Genomic DNA, 19,681 nt, shown 5'->3' with positions numbered 1-19,681 from the left:
TTCCCAGTAATAGATGCCAACACTCTACCCAACTTGTTGATAGCATTTAGTTTTGAGAGGGTAGTTGGTGGGGGCTTCCACAATTGCCTAAACTTTGCTTGCCTGTCCACAAGCTTGAAAATGAAACAGCTAACATGACTATATTCTCATCTCATTGACTAATTGCTAGCTACTCTTCAAATGTTTGAGATATATGTACAAATTGGCCGTTCATTGCCTCCCAACATTCAATATTACAGCTGGGACAATAGAGACAACTTGAGACTGCAGGTTTGCTTCTTGAAGGAACTTGAGAGCAACGGTAAAATTATTTTAGTGCGACTTGTATGCCAAAAAATTGAAATTTAGCATTAAACACTAATGCTTGCGTCAAGATAAGCAAACTAGGCCCTCCCTGAACCATGTATGTGAATATGAGATGCTTCATACGTCAAAACTACCCATAGTTTGTATTGTTCATGGCAAGATTCAAATCCATAACATGCGCCTAATCCATAGACCATATGTATGTGTTGCATCCTTTCCACAGCACTAAAGTAGAGAGGGGCTACTAGAAGTAGGCACCTACTATTATTATTTCAATGTTTCAAGTTCAATCATAATAGATTTTACTACACTTGAGTTGACGGTCTTTTGGAAATAGTGTCTCTACCTCCACGCCTCCTAGACCCCACTTATGGAACTCTATTAGGTATGATGTTTGTAAGTTCAATCATAATAGGTCAGTAGCCACCCTCATGCCAAACACAATTGTTGACCTAATCAGCAAAAGAAAGAGCCAATGGTGGGAAAAGCCAATGTTTTCCAACTTCTAAACTCAATGTTTCAGCTTTTATCATAATGATCATCTCCACTTAACTGATATTAGGATATTCAAGACCTCAAGAATAATCCATTAAAAGAATAAGCAAAAAGCTACTTTCATTAGTACATGTATAAATTTATTCACATTCAATTGAGACCAGTAAAAGAAGGGGGAAAAGCACAGTATGTCTGCTATTTACCCAGATAACTACTAGTATAATATCATTTTCAACTCAACATAACAAATCTCAATCACTGTCATTCCATTTGGTAACGGCTGCGGCAAAGGAGAGAATCACAAGTTTGATGTTTCACTAGGTGCAGGTCGAGCATGCAACAGAGGTTGAAGAGCTTTTACCACAATGCTCATATTTGGCCGAAAATCAGCTTCGTATTGCACACACAAAGCAGCAACTGCAGCCATCTGTTTCAGTAACACAAATTTTGAGAAATTGGAGTTGATGAAAATCAAGAAGAGGCAGGATTATGGTTGCAGTAGTCAAGAATTTTCTGTTCTAGTGACATACCTTTGCAATGGCCTTAGGAGGGTAATCAGTACCGAGTCTAGCGTCAACACATTGCTTCACTTTATCTTCACTAAGTCTTGGTGTTGCCTGATTACACATGGTACGGAACGTCAATTCAGAATCAAAATAATCAACTAAAAAATCGGTGCATCAGATATAGTAATGTCAGTATCTTGAAGGTTATACCCATGTCACAAGACTCTGTTGGCCACGTGGTAATGTATGATCAACAGGTTTACGGCCTGTGAGTAGTTCAAGGAGGACAACACCAAAGCTGTAAACATCACTCTTTGAACTCAGCTGACCAGTCATTGCATATCTGCAACATGAGGGAAGTCCAATCAGCATAAAAATGAATGACCCTTGGGCCCTGAGCTAAAATTGCTTCATTTAAGTTAGTTAATCAAGTTTACAGTCTATTTATATCAAATATTCAGAACTGAACTCACTCAGGAGCATGATAACCAAAGGTTCCAAGAACACGTGTAGAGTGAAGGCGTGCTGCCATATCAGGAGCTTGATTTGATAAATCAAAATCCGCAATCTTAGCAACATCGTCATCAAAGAGTAGGACATTGCTAGACTTAATATCACGATGGATGATATGTGGCTGTGCTTTTTCATGCAAGTACTCTAGCCCTTTTGCAGCTCCAACAGCAATTTTAACCCGTTGGGCCCATGATAATACTGGACCTGGCTGTGCACCTTTCACACCTTTTCGTCCTGTAACCACAAATTGAAAAGTTATTTGCATTTTCCAGATTGAATTAGCAAGATTACGGAATATGAGAAAACTGTTTTGACTACTTATTGCAAGAATTACAAATTGATTGTAGCAGCCTCAAGCTACCCGGATTATAATTTTTTTTTATTTCTTTTGTCATAAAAAAAATAATTTATAGTCCAGGTAGCTTGAGGCTGCTACAACCAATTTGAAAAAATAGGTAGTCAAAATGGTTTTCAGCATTAGTATGAGATGACACATTAACTTGGCTGAGACAACCACCACAATCAATAGTTCTTCCAGATAAGTAAAAAAAAATGAGAATGATCAGCCATACATAAAGAAGGAAAACACAACCAAAGCTTCCAAATGAAACAGGAATATGTGTACACACACTGACACACACATATGTACAGAAATAGACACCCTCGTAGTCAGAAAATAGTTCAAATAAGGAAAACTGTAAGAGAAAACAAAGGCTTGTTATGGATTTTGCTCTGTTAAATAGAGATACAACATTCTGTCAGCAAATGACAACAATTTTCGTTTAACAGCAATTGCAAGGCAGAAGTTTTATTTTGTTTAACATAGTGGAAATGGATAGGTAAATACAACCCAAAAACATCACTTTTGGAGCTGTTTTCATGAATTAGAATTTACTTATCAGGGAGAGAGAGGAAGGATGCAATCGATTTGGCAGGATAATGATGGATTTTCAAAATACTAGGATTTTATCCTTTTCTATTACTTACTAAAGGAGCAGTGGCAATGGCTGAAATTAACATGAGAAAAAGGTGGGTTAGACTGAATTTTGAAGAAAAATAAGAGCATCTTACGCGACTGTGATCAAATTCAACTCATTACATTGGGTCAAGAATATATTGGAACAACCATCTCTCTATAAATAAAGCTTCATCAGTATGATGTAGACACCCACTTCAAGCTCCCTGCCTCTCCCTACTTCCTTGATAGATTATCCTTCCGATATCTGACAAATGAGGTGGGCCAATCCCAATGACCTTTCTGACAGCAGCCTTTCCAAGTTTGGACTATCAAAAAGGCTACAAGAGGAATGGAAGCACACTAAAAATAATAATATTCTACCTTCAGATATCCCGTAGACCCTCTATCTTAACCCAGTGCACACTTCCTGTCCAATTTTATATATCCAAAATGTTTAACACAATCTTGAACAATATTGGACAGAATTATACATCGAAACCCAATATACCAAAATCTGGATCCAAGTAGATTAGGTTAAAGCAAGCATGAGTTCAAACCCCTATTGTCATTTAGGATTAATAGCTACTCAATCTGAGGAACTTAAAACTTATTACGTAGACATTTTCCATTTTAACCAACTTATCATTTTCAGAAGTCTGTCCAGTCACTAGCAATATAATATGTAGAAAACTTTTTCACTATGTGCACAGTCAAGTACATAACCAATGGAATATATTTTTGAAAAGAGGACAAGAGAAAGAAATGTATATGCACAACGGAGAAGAAAAGGATAAAATCTGAAAGTAAGAAGGAAAGACTTAAGGGTTTGTCCAATTAGTAGCATGAAATATGAGGAAGTCTTGGTGCAGGTCTACTCTTGATTAGAGCAACTTTACATAACACTTCCACGACACATGTCAAAAAAGACCCTGGTGAGGTACTTCAAGAAAGGGGATATATCGGGGGAGGAGCTTTGACAACTTTTTGAGGGTTGAAAGTGCATAGTCAAGTACTTAAAGTGCACAGTATAGGGCAGGCGCATGACCTAGTTGGATTTGGATTGCGCAATCATTTCCAAACTCAACGTACCACGATGGATATAAATTAGAACAACCAAATCTGAATTTCATCTGAGTTTCACCGGTATATATAAATTAGAACAACCAAATCCACAAAGTCATTAATTGGTCAACATGCATAGAATGGATACACAAAGGCTTATAGTAAACTAACCATGAAGAATGTCATGGAGAGATCCATTTGGGGCATACTCATAAGCCAGCACACGAAGACCGCCGTCCACACTATAACCGAGTAACTCAACCACGTTTTCATGTTTTAGTCTTGATACCATGGAAACCTGAAACGGTTACATCATATCCAAGCAAGGTAAGAGGTTTATGTATAATATAGAATAGTCAAAGTAGGACAATCCAATCGACCTGACCTGTGCTGAAAATTCTCGATCAGGCTGCTTGCTCGAGTCTAACTTTTTAATGGCTGCAGCCCGCCCACTTTTCAGGACACCATGGTATACCCTTCCATACGATCCCTCACCTATCAAAGCTTTTGTACCAAAGTTGTCTGTGATGTCTTTTAACTCATCAACAGTTATAGAAGGAACAGCAATGGGCAGGATGTTAACATTCTGCATCTCCCTTTGCGCACTTTCTGTTGCACGCTGCCCTGCATTGTAGCCTAAAAAAAAGATTTCCAGTTAGGGAAGAGTGAAAACCATAAATCCTACAGGTAAAAAAAAGAATTAATAGAATCTCAGTGAGTAAAATCATGACACTATCTAAAGAAAGCATATCTTTAGAATAGGGGTAAAGACAAAGCAATGAACTAAACACTACAAATTTCACCTGACTGTTTAAAAATTTATTAAGATTAAACTGGAATATTGAGGCGAAAGACATGTTTGCACAGCAGGCATATCTTCCATACCAGGTAATGACGACACTAGATTCAAACATCATGATCTCTGAGCTTCCAAGATACTGGAACTAATTTACTTATAGACCTGATAGGAAGATTCGCCTATTAGTTCCCAACTCTACTGATAATATATTATACATCAGTACTCAGTGGCTGAGGTTGAGCTTTAATGCAGGAGATACTAGGATTGAAACCCACTACCCTCTTGCCACTCTCCTGCAGCTGAATTTATCATTTCAAAGAGTTCAAAATATTATTAATAGCAGATAGTACAAGGAGGAAATTAACCTGCTGCATTGTTGGTCATGAATGGTCCATGATCAGCAGGTTTATGCATGTCATCATCGTCACAACAACCGAAGCAGCTCATAGTTATCCTTCTTATACCCGTGAGATATTCTGAAAAATACTAGTCAAGAAGTTAATAAATTATATTTGGTGTCTCTAGAACAAGGAAACAGGACCGTCATCAGTGCTATAATACAAAGTTCAAAAGGATTCTGAAACTAAGCCCTTTCCACATTGAAAGTGTTCATCCATTGTCATCATTAATATCAAACGGGCTAGGTGAAATATCAATAACAAGAGAAAATGTTATCTTATGCTTCTACTGACATATATTAAATGTTTGTATGACACACGTGCAAGAAGGAAGAAATTAAGCACATCAACATCTCATAGAGAAACAAAACGCCAACGCCATAGACTAACCAAGACGAAAATGGAAAATGTTAAGAGTTGACCAACAACATGACTGAACCTAACATGACATGATATATAAAATATAGTCAATTGAACCAGGGTCGTTAAAGAGTTGGCATCGAGAAAGACACGCCAACTCTTTCTTTAACATCCCCATCACTCAATTTTTCCATAGCTATATTTCTTTCTCTGTGTTCTATAACCAATAGTCACCATGTCATTGGATTTCACAAATCACAGTTGCTACCTGAAATAATCTCACGCTCGTAATAAGCAAAGATCAAAGACCAAATCTTTGGTATCTTCACTTTAGAAGATACGAAAAAAGAGTCACTTTAGAAGCCTAAATGCACCACAAAGATAACTACTTTGAACCCTCCATACGATATTTAAACATACGAAAACAATAGAAAACCCCATAATCGAATTGTTTTTCATTTCCACAAAGACCTTTTCTTCCTCTCTTTAAGTGACTTCATTATCTATACATGTTACACCAAACAATCCTCCTTCCAAAATCTAAGTGATCCACTTCACATTTCACTAGTCCAGTACAATCTAATAACCCTCAAAACACAACACAACAATAATAACATTAACCCAAGCTGAAAAAACAGCAAATTTCTCAGTAATTAATAAAAATAACCCCTCAAAACTAAGACAGGAAACTGAAATCACAGTAAAACTGCTACACAAATATCAAAAAGTCAAGAAACAAACTTTCCCACAAATCTATTCAACAGATTGAATAACAAAACAGGCTAAAACCAGCTACTCAACTCGATTACCCTTTTTCAAGCATTTAAACAAAACCCCACAAAACTAAACAACAATAGTATTAAATCCAATACAGAACCATGCTTAAAATCCAAAATCAACACCGATCCCTCAGATTCCCCAACAAAAATAAGCTCAAAAAGGGGCAAAATCAAACCTTGGAAGCAAAAATCGGCAGGAAAAGTAAATACTTTGATGGGGTTTGTTCAGAAAGTTTGTGAAGTGAAAAACAAATGGTGATCTGAAGAAGACTATAAAGGGAGTCAAAATTTTGTATTGAATTGAATGAATCAGAGTATATTGTATATAGAGAAAAGTCTTGTTATTTATTATATACTGTAGAGAAATGGAAACAGCGTAATACTAGTTGCTTTGTCTTTGTCACCCACCCAATTGACTTGTCTTCTTCTTCTTCTTCTTCTTCTTCTTCTTCTTCTTCTTCTTCTTCTTCTCTCACACACAAATACACACAGTAACAAGGACAAATCAAGAATACTCTCATTCACAGGTTTTTTCTTAGATATATTCTTTTCCTACTTATATTTTACCATTTTGTGTGCCCCTTTGACTAACATCTTATTTCAATTAGCGATTTGCGGCGGAAAATTTTACTTATTTATTTATAATATGTATATGGTAGATGTTAAATTTCATTCGACTCATTTGTATATTTATTTTTTCAAATTTTGAACTCTTTTATTAAAATTCTTAATTCAACCACTAATTTCAATGGTCAATACCCTTTATATAATGTTATATATTATTCGTTTAAATATTATGTTTATTTTGATTGTTACTTAAATTATATTGTATAGTATTGTTTAAACTGATCAAGTAATAATAAAAAAATTATTTTGTGTAATGACCGGTTTACTGGGATCGTGTTGTTACTTTAGTATTTTCTTTTCTTTTTGTCTTTACTTTTATCCGTTTTTACAGTAATTTTACTCTTTATCATATTCTTTTATAGGTTTATTATTAATTATTGATGTATAACATTATATAACGATGATAATGATGCAATTTATTTAAATGTTATATTTATTACAATAATATAATAGGATATAATATAACACAATACAATACAATATATTATGAAATAATAAAGTCACGACCATCCCAACAGAGTGTTACGATTGTGACGACATGTATAAAACTTCACTAAGAAAATGATAACATAATAAAGTCACAACCATCCTAATTTTTTTTATTTTGATAGCAAAAGCAACGATATTCTTTATTTATAGGGTTTAAGATCAAAATTGATTACTTTATGTAATATATATTTAAGGATTATTTACATCATATTTATATATTAAGGACTAAATAGAATCAAAACTTATACATTAAAGATCATTTTGATCATTTTCTCAAACCCTACAAACCTATATTTACATATAATAACTAATAATATATGACATGTTTGGTATATGAACTATCACTTACTCATTATTAGTTTATGTAAGCTTTTTCTTGATAAAAATTCTTCTATTATTAATCAAAGGTTTTAGATAGTCATAAAAATAAAAATAAAAATAAATCTTAATAGATAATGTTTACCTTTCCAATAAATATTAAACACAAATTCAAATAGATTGGAACTTCAAAAATAATACTCATACTTAGTGAAAAAACAAAAAAAAAATTAGGAAATAACCTATAAAAGCTAAATATGTGTAGAATATCAAGCCAAGTCGAGTTGACTCATGTCTAACCTAATTGGTTATCATACCCAACTTTATCAAAACTCGAGTCACACCCAATCAAATTTCTATAATATTGAGCCTAGTTCAATTCTCATCGAATATTGTCATATTATAATTATCGTTTAGAGTACACTTTACATGGTCAACTTGAGCCGAGTTACTGAAAGTTTTTTGTCAAGTTAAGTTTGATCAAAATGTTAATCAGACTAAGCTTTAATCAAAACAAATGAGGCTAGTTCAATGCCCAGGTCTAAATATGGTAAAACAATTCATGAAAAAATGAAAGAAGAAAAATCACACTAGAACAATTTATTCTTGAAAATAAATATAGTAAATGTGAAATTTTATTATTTCGCTTCTCGTTAGATGTTTGATATTTATATTAGAGTTAGCCCTAAGTAATCGATATGGATGTATTCATATCATGTAAGGAAACTGCTCTCTAATAAAAAATCATCACTTCAATACTCGAATCCAAAATCTCAAATTAAAGTAAAAAAAAACTTATTCATCCACTATAAATTTATTATAAACAAAATAAATTATTTCATAATCAGAAAGACTAGGTTTAAGAAATGATTGCAGGCACATAATAATAATTGTGTGACAGCTAGGTGTAAATTTTATTTTATTTTTTGTCATTGTTGAATTTATTTATTTTTTCCAATTCATAATATTCCAAGTGAGGCATCACATGGGTGTTTGTTAGTCATTACTCATTTAAATGCTAAACAAATGGAAACACCAATTATTAAAATAAAACAATATAATAAGTAGGTCTTGTTTTATTAGTTTTGTTTCTAATAAAATTATTATCATTTTGGTATCTTTACATTTGACTATGATTTATGATTATAATAAAAAAATAAAGTAATAACTATTTTAAGTGGTTTTTGGCGTTTAGTTAATTTTGGTATGAATATAAACGGCAGTTAGTCCTCTAATTATTTTAAAAAAATAAATCTACCAAATTTCCAAATTTTCTCCTAATTATTTGAGTTCTTCCTCCGTCTTAAATGAATAATAATAAAATAGTTTTTTTTTCACTCGGGACTTGTAGCTGCATTAGAATCCGACTAAATTTGAATTTGTGACGTAAAGTTGGGAAGTCCCACATTGGAGGTAAAGTGTTCCTAACAAAGGCAACCACGTACTCATAAGAACTCTAACCCGAGACATCTGGTTAAAATGAATAATATTGTGAAAATTTCAAGCAAACCTCTTACAAACTTAAAATGGAAAACTTGGGTCATTATGCTACTCACTCAAATGTTCCTTTTTAGTCCATATGTTCGTTTTTACTTATTCAGTTCAAATTTTACACGCCTTTTAAAAATAATAATTGACATGATTATTTTATCGAAATATTTATATTAATTGATATTTATTCTTAAATTTTGGAAAAAGATTTGATTAATAAGCAATTAATGTTAAGAGCAAAACATGAAAAATTATGTCCCTTTCTCTTTGATATGCTAAAAATGAAAATGTATATTTAAAAGTGTACGGAGAAAATAAATCTTTATTTAGACATTGTGCAAATATAACTTTAAAAAAATTACTTTTTTTGGACAATGTTAAACTTGAGTTACTTTTTACCCATATATCTCTCAATCTCACGGACAAAACATTTGACTATCGTCTAATACTTATAATAACTTACATAATTTAAATTGTGATCTAACATTTTCTCAAGTTTATAAATTGCAAGAGAACAACAATAACATGTGTTAGGGGTGGTCGTTCGGTTCTTCGGTTTTCGGTTTTCGAAAAGTGTGCACCATATATTAAACCAAACTAATTTGGTTCGGTTCAATTTTTTCTACTTCAATTTGATTTAATTCGATGTTTTTAAATCGGTTTTTCGGTGTGAATGAAAAATAAAATAAGGATAAAGTATAAGATACTTAGAAATTTAAAACTATGTTAAGGAATGATGCGTATCACCGTGGAACACTTATTGTGCTAACTATAAGACTATATTTGTCTTTATCAAGAACATTGTGCCTCCAACTATTTCTCGAGAAAAACAAGTACGAAGACGGTTCCTTTACATAATGTACATTGGTAGAAATATGTTTGAGTTTCTCTTGGAAATTAATATTTGAAGTTAACTATTGATTTGTACATTTGTTGTTACATTGATTTGTTCATGAATGATTTAATTGTTAGTTGAATTTTTAATTTTTAGTTAAGAGAATGCGCGCGCACACACACACACATATATATATAATATTTTTAATTTTTAATTTTTTTAAATAAAAGTTCGGTTCTTCGGTGCACTGAAGTTTTGAGACCCTTACACCGAATACCGAACCAAACTTCCAAAAAAATACACCGACACCAAACCGAAAAATTGAAGAACCGAATTAGTTCGGTTCGGTTTTCCGGTATTTATGTCCACCCCGATGTCTAGTGAAATCCACAAGTGAATATGTGAATGTTAGAATGTACGCAGACCTTACTTCTACCTCATGGAGGTGGAGAGGTTGTTTTCGGAAGATCTTCGACACGTGTGCAAATCAAAGTAGGTATGAAATAGGAAAAAAACATCAATAAAGAAAATATAGGAACTAAATAACGGGAACAACAACCTAAAAATAGGGTGATAACCGAAATACGATAAACAACCAATAATGATAGAAATCAAAAGCAGTACATTGCACGAATAGGGCTAATACTACGACAAGCAACACTCCATTACCTACTAACCTTCTACCTTAACCTCATCATCCCCCTACAAATTGCAAGATGAATAAAAATATAATAATTTACCAAACAAAAATGTTCCAAAAAGGGATAATCAATGAAAAAATTATGAGCAAATTGTACTTTTTTCTCTTCACTTAACATCATAAATATGGATCCCTAATCTAAATAAATTAGTGGGCCAGAGTCCGGTAACAGATCAGTTCAAAGAAGAAAAGGCCCAATTCCCACTGCAGGGCCATTTTGATAAGAGATCCAGTCCAACATACTATCTAATGTAGCGGTTTCGGCTCTCTTATATTTTTTAAGAAATTATAAAAGATAGTGATATTATGTATAGCAAATATACAAGATATACATATTTTTGTATCTAAAATCTTTAGTAGTGAGCACTTTCTCAATAGAGACAACAACAAATATACATTTGACATATATACACCATATTTTTAGATGTTGGTTGCCCCATGCATACAATATACAATTTACATACATTTTTTATACAGTTGATCTGCATATATATTTTGAAAATACATGTATTGAATCCAGTTGACTATATATATAGTTGATGTCTTCATATACATCCCGTACATACACATACATATACAATTAAAATCAAATACCGTATGTGAATAAAAGAATTAATCTAAGTCCCAATCTATACGAAACATATTATTATATGTATACACACGCTAATACTGCTACTTATGAATTTTTCTTTGTATAATATGACCACATTATTTTAATAGTCATTAGTCAAATAATAATAATAATTAGTTATTATAATGTCGAAGATTTTTTCCAACTTCTAGTCTTCTACTTTGACGTCTATGTTTTCTACAATTTATTAGATAGGGTTCATCTGGAACAAAATGTAACTGGCCCAACACAATTTGTTCAGGTTACAATTGTAGAATAAATGACATTTAATATGCAAATAAATATTTTTCAAATAACTTAAAATTGCGCTATACAATATTTGATTGTAACTTAATGTGTGTACATGTCTAGGGCCGTTCAAAACCGACAATCAAAATTGAAAAAGAGTTATTATTTAACGGTTTTGATTTTTTTTTTTGTTATCAGGTTATTGGTTCTAAAGAGTTTGAGGTTTTTTCTTAACAGGTTGACTGATAACCCGATATTAAATTAAATAATTATATTTATACCATTTTGTATATAAAATCCTTGACTTAGTGTTTGGTTTCCTACTTTTATTTTTGGTTGTCTCAAACTTTTGGTTATTCTACAATATAAAAGTGTTTGCTTTTGAGCAAGATGTAACTTATGAACTCATGTGCATGGTTCATTTGGTTTGTCACCTAATTTCTAAGTGATTCTCAATGATTTTTTTTGTGTCAAATCTTAACGGTTAAACCGATAACCGAACCGATAGCGATCAATAATCGATAAATCAATAACCGATAAGTCAATATCTTAATGGTACTATAACGGTTTAGCATCTCTACAAACCGATAACCAATAAGTCAAACCGATAAACTTCAAAACTGAACCGAACCGATCGTGAGAGAAGATGGTTAGAGTTGCTCAAGAACTACGACATGAGTATCCTCTATCACCCAGGTAAGGCTAATGTTGTTGCTAATGCTTTGAGTAGGTTATCTATGGGAGGTACTTCCCATGTTGAGGAAGGCATGAAAGAACGGTCTAAGGAAGTTAATAGTTTTTAGATATATAAATATATGTTATGTATATTTGTTAAATATATGTTATGTATATTTGTTATAAATTGTAAAATATCACTATGCTATGTAATTTTGTCGTATGTGGGCCCAGATCTTTAATTTGAGTATTTTTCATAGAAAAAGACGAAGAATAACGAACCATAGTAAAAGGAAAGAATGGTTGTCATTTTTTTAATGCTTGTAAGATGAAGGGAGTGTTTATTCGAGAGTGTTTTACCTTTATATGAAATTTCAAAATATGATTTTGAATTTGAATTTAATTGAGTTCCAGTACACATATCAAATATATGAAGGTCAATGTTTTTAATTCAATAATTTGAATTGAGATATTAGAAATAAATAAAAACAAAGAGACCCATATTTCATTTATTGGATCCTTGTCGTGGATCCCTTATGATGTTTGACTAGAATACACTAACATAAAGGATGTCCATGTCCATTTCCATGTGCAACCTCAACCTAAGTCCTCTCATTTTTAAATTTATTTATATGTGTTAGTTACGAATTCATGTAAATTCAAAAAAAAAATCTAACTTTTATATATGTGTGAAATTTATCAAATATTTATTATGATTCTAATATTGTTATAATAATAAATTTGAGACCGTTACAAGAATTCATTAAGTTTGAATCTTGTTTTTGTCTCTGGACTTCAAATAAACCGGATAGTGAACTTTAGAAATCTAATAAGAAGATCGAACAAAATATAAATGTAACACTTGAGATTTGAACCTCCTAAAGTAGTTTTTGTTAGTGATCTATATTCGAAAATTAAATGTGAAAACTTAAATAGAAACAAAACTAGAAATGGAGAAGAGTAAGAATAAATTCAAGTTTATTATATTTATTGTGTATTTTCAAGAATTTTAATTTCATCTTAGTATTTGAAGTATAAGGCGAAAGGATATGTATTTGTATTAAAGACTGAATTCAAAACGAAGAGGCACAATTTTTTCTTATAGTGTCTCACAAAAGCTATCAATTACACCATTTGATTAGATTTGAAGTCAAAATCAAATCGAGTCACGATAAATTCGCAAGAGAAGACTCTCTTTTTAATTAAAATTATTATACAAAGTACATTAATCTTACTTAGTCTCACCAATAAGAAATAAAGTTCCTTTATAAAAGTATTAATAAAAAAAAAACTTTTCATTTCTCTCCTTTTTTATATCTTTCATTTTTCATTCATCAGTCAAAATCCATCCCTTTTGAGTCACATGTAATTTGTCCATATATACACAGACAAGAAAAGAACAAAAAGAAAATATTATTTTAACACTATAATTTTCAAACAAAACATTTTCAATTGAAGGGGATAATTCATGCGGTGAGACAACCAAAGATTATAATAAAAAATTAGAGATTTCAGATTTGAGTTATGTGTATGAAGTTATATTCAGTAGAAAACTTTTTATTCTTTAAAATGAGAACTTTTTATGAGAATTTAGATTAGCAGGTCAAAATTGATACTCGCCACGGAATATGAAAAAACTAAAGAATATAAATTTATCTTTAACAAATTCCGATAAACATGGCTTTTCTTTAATTATCTTCTTCCTTTAGCTAATTTTCGTATCATTAAAAAAAATGTAATACAAGAAAATTATAGTTACAAAAGTCCATTGGGTGGTTAGATTAGACAAACTAAATTAAGAAGCTTAAGGTGTTATTTGTCGGTTTAATATTAATTAATCCTCCACGTAGAACTCAATTTGCATTTCATTAATTAAAAAAAGAAATAATATGTGCATCGAATGAGGTTGTTCCTTTTTTAATTAGAAGTCTCGATTCGATTCATGGATATAACAAAAAAATCTTGGTAGGAAGTGCTTTCCCTCGAATAAAGCGTATGTTTGAAGAAAAAAAACAAAACAAAAAACAATTAAAAATAGCACATGTGAATCACTATCATAGTAAATGTTTGAAATTAATTTTGTTTGGAGAAGAAATGAATTTGTTTGGAGAAATAGAACAAGTTGTTCTATTATATTATTTTAAGCTATTTTTGCTTTTGTATTTCTTATTCAATTATGCGTTTTACTTTTGAAAATGAAACAATTTTGAATTCCAAAATAAATGTTGGAAACTTTTCTCCAAAATAAATCACTTTTTTTTTTTATATAGGTAATTGAACTTATTTTGAGTTTGACTTATTTAAATTTATGTCATAAAGTCACACTTTGAGAGTGAAACATTTTCTGTTAAAGGTGATTTCATTATCGCAACTCAAACCTGAAATCTTTACTAAAATAAATAAGCAAAACACTTACCATCCACCATAATCTTTTCACTCCTTATTGTAATATACTGTATATAAGTATTTCTATTCTTCTGTTGATATAATTTAAATGATTCTATTTGTTAGTTATGGGAAACTGTGTTGTCTGCAAAACAACAAAAAATCTTTATTACTGTTTTTTTTTAAAATAAAATAAATATTTATAAAAAATATTTTTCTTCGTATCAAACACACCTCCACGAGATTGGGTTTGTGTGTATAGATTATTTTTGGGAGTGTCTATTCTACCTGACCACAGGATGCAAATCGAGTCCTGAAGTCCTCTCCTTACAATTAAGTGGCTTGCAGCTTCTCATTTCTTAATTTACAGGGCATAGGAGGTCAAATTCTAGTTATTGTGAAAGTTATTGAATGAATCTATTTTATTCTAATTCGATCTAAAAAAATAAAATCACGTTATATAGGATTCGAACCTGCAAATTGCGCTATTGGATTTTGGAGACCCACGTTCGACCAAACCGAAATAAAGGTTATGAAATAAAAGAGAAGATTAATGCAGATACAAAACAAACACAATATCCATCTCCTATAGATTAATAAAAATCTTCAAATTTCTTAAATTCTCAAATAATTGTCCTTTGCAGATATCTATACATATTTTATTACTGTTTTTTTTCTTAAAAAATAAATAATATAATTATGTATATGTAGATTAGATGTAAGCAAAAGGGAAACAATAGAGGGAGCACAAACTTTTGTTCTCCACTCATCCACTTGATAGCACTAGTACTAGTTATAATTGATGGCAATTGGTACTAGTTCTTTAGAGGTACTACTATTATAATGACTGCGATGCAACAGTGAGACTGTTTCTTTTCCTAACTAGATCGAAAGTCTTGATTTTAAGATTTAAGTATAAACATATTTTAATAATGTAACATCTGAGACTGCTTAAATAGATTAGAAGTCTTGATTTTGAATCTTAAGTATAAAAATATCTTTGATATGAAGTAGACATTATTCTGAATGAATTATATATCGTGCGAATTTAAATTAATTAAACTCCAATACTAACCCGAGTCGATCAAGAAAAAACAACAAAATAAGGGTTTACTTCAATGTCATTTCTACTATTGTCAAGTGGCCATCCAAACCAGTGGGTGAAACTTATTAAAATTATTGATGACAATTGGTATTAATTCTTTTGGTTGTAACTATCCTAATTGTACCTAAAAAAAAAACAATATACCAAGAAAAAAAAATCATTTGGATGTTCAACTCACTTATTTATTATTGTTTCACAAATACAATTTAATTTTCAATTTTATTACTAGTGGTAATTGTAACCGTTCAATTCCTTAGTGATATTGTTCACGTTTGACATAGTTCTGCACGATTTTAAAAGTTTATTTTAAATTTAAACCTACACAATTTTAAACACATATTACTAAGGTCTAAAAAAACTTTGTTTCCTAATGTGTCAACATTTATCCATGTTTTGCCGATGTGATTAATTTACTTGGGATGCCTCATAGACCATCTTTAAAGACTTTAGTCTAAACTCATTTGAACGCTAAATTTTGATCTATCACCGTCCAAGAATATTGCATACAAAATAACACTAATATCATTTATAATAGCTCAACCCACCAATAATATTATCTGTCTTAAACTTTATGACAACACGATTTTAAAGCAGGTTACTAAAGTATAAAACTTATTTTCTTATAGGAAAAAGGGTCTGAAAAATACTTCAACTTTGGCCTTACGATATCAAACTTTATGGAGGACCTTTTACCCCATGCACTATTTAATATTGTATTTTAAAGGTATATATATGTGTCCACGTGGACACGTTACTATTTATAATTATGCAATATTTATGATGTCCACGTTGACACATATATACCTTTAAAATACACTATTAAATAGTGCAGGGTGATAAAAGGTCATTTCCAAAGTTTGGTATCGTTACAACAATTTTAATCAAAATTCAGATATATTTTATACTTTTTTCCCTTTCTTATATGAACAACACCTTTTTCATACTTTTTATATGTGATATTTGCCTATAATATCACAATAACATATATGCAAAAAAAAGAAGAAAAAAAACTTTTTTATAAATACAAATTAGTAATAAAACCTTACACTCGTGTGGGCACACATCCCTAATATGGGACCTAGTCTATTTTGTTCACATTTCTCCATCTTCATGTCCTCAAGAAATTATTTATGATAAATATAAAAAAATAAAATTAATCACATACGATATTTACACTAAATCAATAACAATATGATATTATTCTTTCATACATATAATTTTTCATTACTTAACCACTATTTAGTGATGTTTTTTCTACTTTAGTTATATAGTCGTTTTGATCAAATTTTCAAAATATATTTGTTTTTGGGAAATGTTCTTTGTTATTTCTTGAGACTTGAGAGTAAGAAATAGTAAAATACTGCTTGACTAGTCTATTTGAAAATGACTTTTATCAATATTAAAATACTGCTTCTACTATTATATACTTAAATACACTTACTTTTTTCCTTGAAAACTTGGCCAAATACATTTTTTTTTTTAAAATAATATCTTTTTGAAATAAAAAACAGTTTTAACTTTGGCCAAAACACACTATTGGTCACTTTTAAAGTCAACAATTTGGTTCAATTTAATAACTCATTATTAGTACTATATTATTCAAATGCCCTTTCACTCATATCCCACCATTGAGTCTGCAATTTTCTCCACAAAAAAAATACATACAAATATTCCGTCTCAAAATAAGTATTATTTTAATTAAAAAAATATTGTCCTAGATTAAATAACATTAGAAATTCAAGATGAAAATTAGGAGTATATTTTTTTAACTATCCTTTTATACTCCATCTTCTTAAATATAGTTTTTAATTTTTAATAAACTATATAATGTATTTATTGATATTTTTTATCAAGATAACACTAATAACCAGGCAAACAAAGAATACAATAATATAAAGACAAATATATATAACTCCAAAAAAAAAATATCATAACATCATTATGCAGTAAACTTTTCCATCATTTTGGGGGCCTTTTTGTTGAAAAACATTATCCATGATAATTCATTAACAATATTTTGTGGTACTTTGAGAGTGTACATGTATAATATCTCGAAAATTACATAGAAGATATAAATCACACTAGACAAATTAAACCCAAAGTGACGAGCTCGATTGAGAAGATGTTGACAGAGGGAGTCGATCCATATTCCCTCGCTTCCCTAATGGAGTCATCCTTATGAGCACAGTTTATTTAATACAAATAATGGATAAAATAATTTTAGACAAGTTAATATTAATAATCAAATATAAAATAGAATAATTTGTATTTTTTAATCAAAATTATTATTCGTATTCCAATAACCAAACGATGGAAGTACATACAACAATTATAATGGTTTACCCACAAGTTCAAAGGTATAGGACCAACTCTACTTTAACTTCATTGTCCTATTTGTCCATGGATGGCCTTTGCCATCAATGTGTGAAACTCTCAATTGATGGCAATTGTTGTACTAATTCATGTGGTTGTAAATAGGGAAATTTACGGATTTTATCAAATTTTAATGTGTTCAGATACATCTAGATATATGTATTTTGGAATATATGAGATTAAAATTAGATGTAATTTGTTTTAGCACACTATAAAGTGTGTATTTGGTATGATTCACATATATTTGGGATACACGACTATCTCGTTCACCCTCATTCCCATTTCGCTCGCCTTTCTCCTATTTTAATTACTTAATAGCAAAAGTACATGTATCCAGATGTGTCTTTCTTAGTATACAATAACAAATTCTTAATTAATTGTAAGATACGTAATTATTTAAAGGATATATATCTAATAATCAATCGAAACTTAAAATAGATCAGAGGAAAATTCCAAAAAAGGAAAAGAAGTAGGATAGTATGGGAGGTCATTTCTACACCTATATAGGTTCCCAATCCAGTTTTTGGTAAAAAAAAATTAAAAAGTTATATTTTATTTTTTAAATATACCTTAGAAAAATGAAAATAATAATAATTCCAATAGAGGTAAAATAAAACAAATTTTATCATAAAATAATATCATTTTATATTGATAGTCTCATTTTCGTCCTTCGACACACCTTACCTTCGACCCCACCTCGGAATTATTGATTAATATTGGGATAATTAAGTTATCTCTGTCAGAGGTAAAAATAATAATCTAAAAATTAATCATCTTGAAGTAAAACAATATAAATGACCAAAATTTTCATGCGTTCCCTCAAAATCCTTTTCTATTAAATAATAAAGGGGAGGGAGCATTTTTGTAAATAAAAAATATATATTTAGAAATTGTGCAATGCGTGTATTATGTAATTATTATTGTACATGCATTTTACTTGGAAAAAAATTAAAATTTTATGAGTAAAAGTGAAATTTCTCCTAAAATTGATGTGAACCAGTCTTTAGACCTTGAATTTTTTTCTTTTAAGGATAGATAGATTTTCAAAATTGGATCCAAATTCTTTAACTAAACACTACTTTAATTACCTTTTAAATTATCTCATTTTTAAATCTTGAGTTTAAATATATATATCGAAAGAGTTTTATGACGCCATAACTTTATATCATATCAACATGAAATATATATAGTTCATACACATAATTATCACTTAATTAAAATGGTTAAGTGTATATATATTTACACTTTAACTTAGAGTAACTATCATAGAATTATATTTCTTGTTTAAAAGTAAATTTGAAGTAGTAACGTTTGTTAGGAAATTGTTTCCTTTCACAAAACTTTTTTGTGAAAAAAAGTATTCCCAACAAACACTTTTCAGAAAGTTGGGCAAAAGTTTGTTAAAAGTCCAGACACAAGCCAATATGCGAGAGCAAGGACGATTGAAGACGGCTATTAAAAACGACGATAAATATTTTTTCATTCTTAATAAAAAAGAAAAAGTAAGTTCGAGTCTTAGTAATAGAATCACTTTTTGATAGAAAATATTTTACCTTTAAAGTAAGAACTTTTTCACGCAAAATTTGAATTAATCAGACTCAAAAACAAATATTGAATTCAAGATAAAAATACATATTAAAAGAAAGAC

The 19,681-nt window shown here is 30.3% G+C and overlaps 1 protein-coding gene across 5 annotated transcripts; it reads right to left on the bottom strand.

Moving 5' to 3' along the window:
• Window positions 1-911: 911 nt before the first annotated feature.
• On the bottom strand, window positions 912-6,697 carry LOC125830865 (pto-interacting protein 1-like). Of its 5 annotated transcripts, none has more exons than XM_049510043.1 (9): window positions 6,560-6,616; window positions 6,353-6,446; window positions 5,005-5,115; window positions 4,226-4,476; window positions 4,012-4,138; window positions 1,781-2,054; window positions 1,518-1,650; window positions 1,332-1,418; window positions 912-1,228 (listed from the first exon to the last, which is right to left on the bottom strand). In XM_049510043.1, the coding sequence occupies exons 3-9, from the start codon at window positions 5,084-5,086 to the stop codon at window positions 1,100-1,102; spliced, it is 1,083 nt and encodes a 360-aa protein (XP_049366000.1). In that variant the 5' UTR covers window positions 5,087-5,115; window positions 6,353-6,446; window positions 6,560-6,616; the 3' UTR covers window positions 912-1,099. The 5 variants fall into 5 exon arrangements, with proteins under 5 accessions (XP_049366000.1, XP_049366003.1, XP_049365999.1 ...); XM_049510046.1 differs by having other exon boundaries at window positions 5,005-5,125; window positions 6,560-6,601; XM_049510042.1 differs by lacking the exon at window positions 6,353-6,446 and having other exon boundaries at window positions 5,005-5,125; window positions 6,560-6,697.
• Between the last annotated feature and the right edge of the window lie 12,984 nt (window positions 6,698-19,681).

The sequence above is a fragment of the Solanum verrucosum genome, unplaced genomic scaffold, assembly GCF_900185275.1.
Source record: "Solanum verrucosum unplaced genomic scaffold, falcon-dt-bn FXZP01000049.1, whole genome shotgun sequence".
NCBI classification, from domain to species: domain Eukaryota; kingdom Viridiplantae; phylum Streptophyta; class Magnoliopsida; order Solanales; family Solanaceae; genus Solanum; species Solanum verrucosum.
Note: the sequence above shows the minus strand (reverse complement) of the source record. Positions and strands in the feature narration are given on the sequence as shown.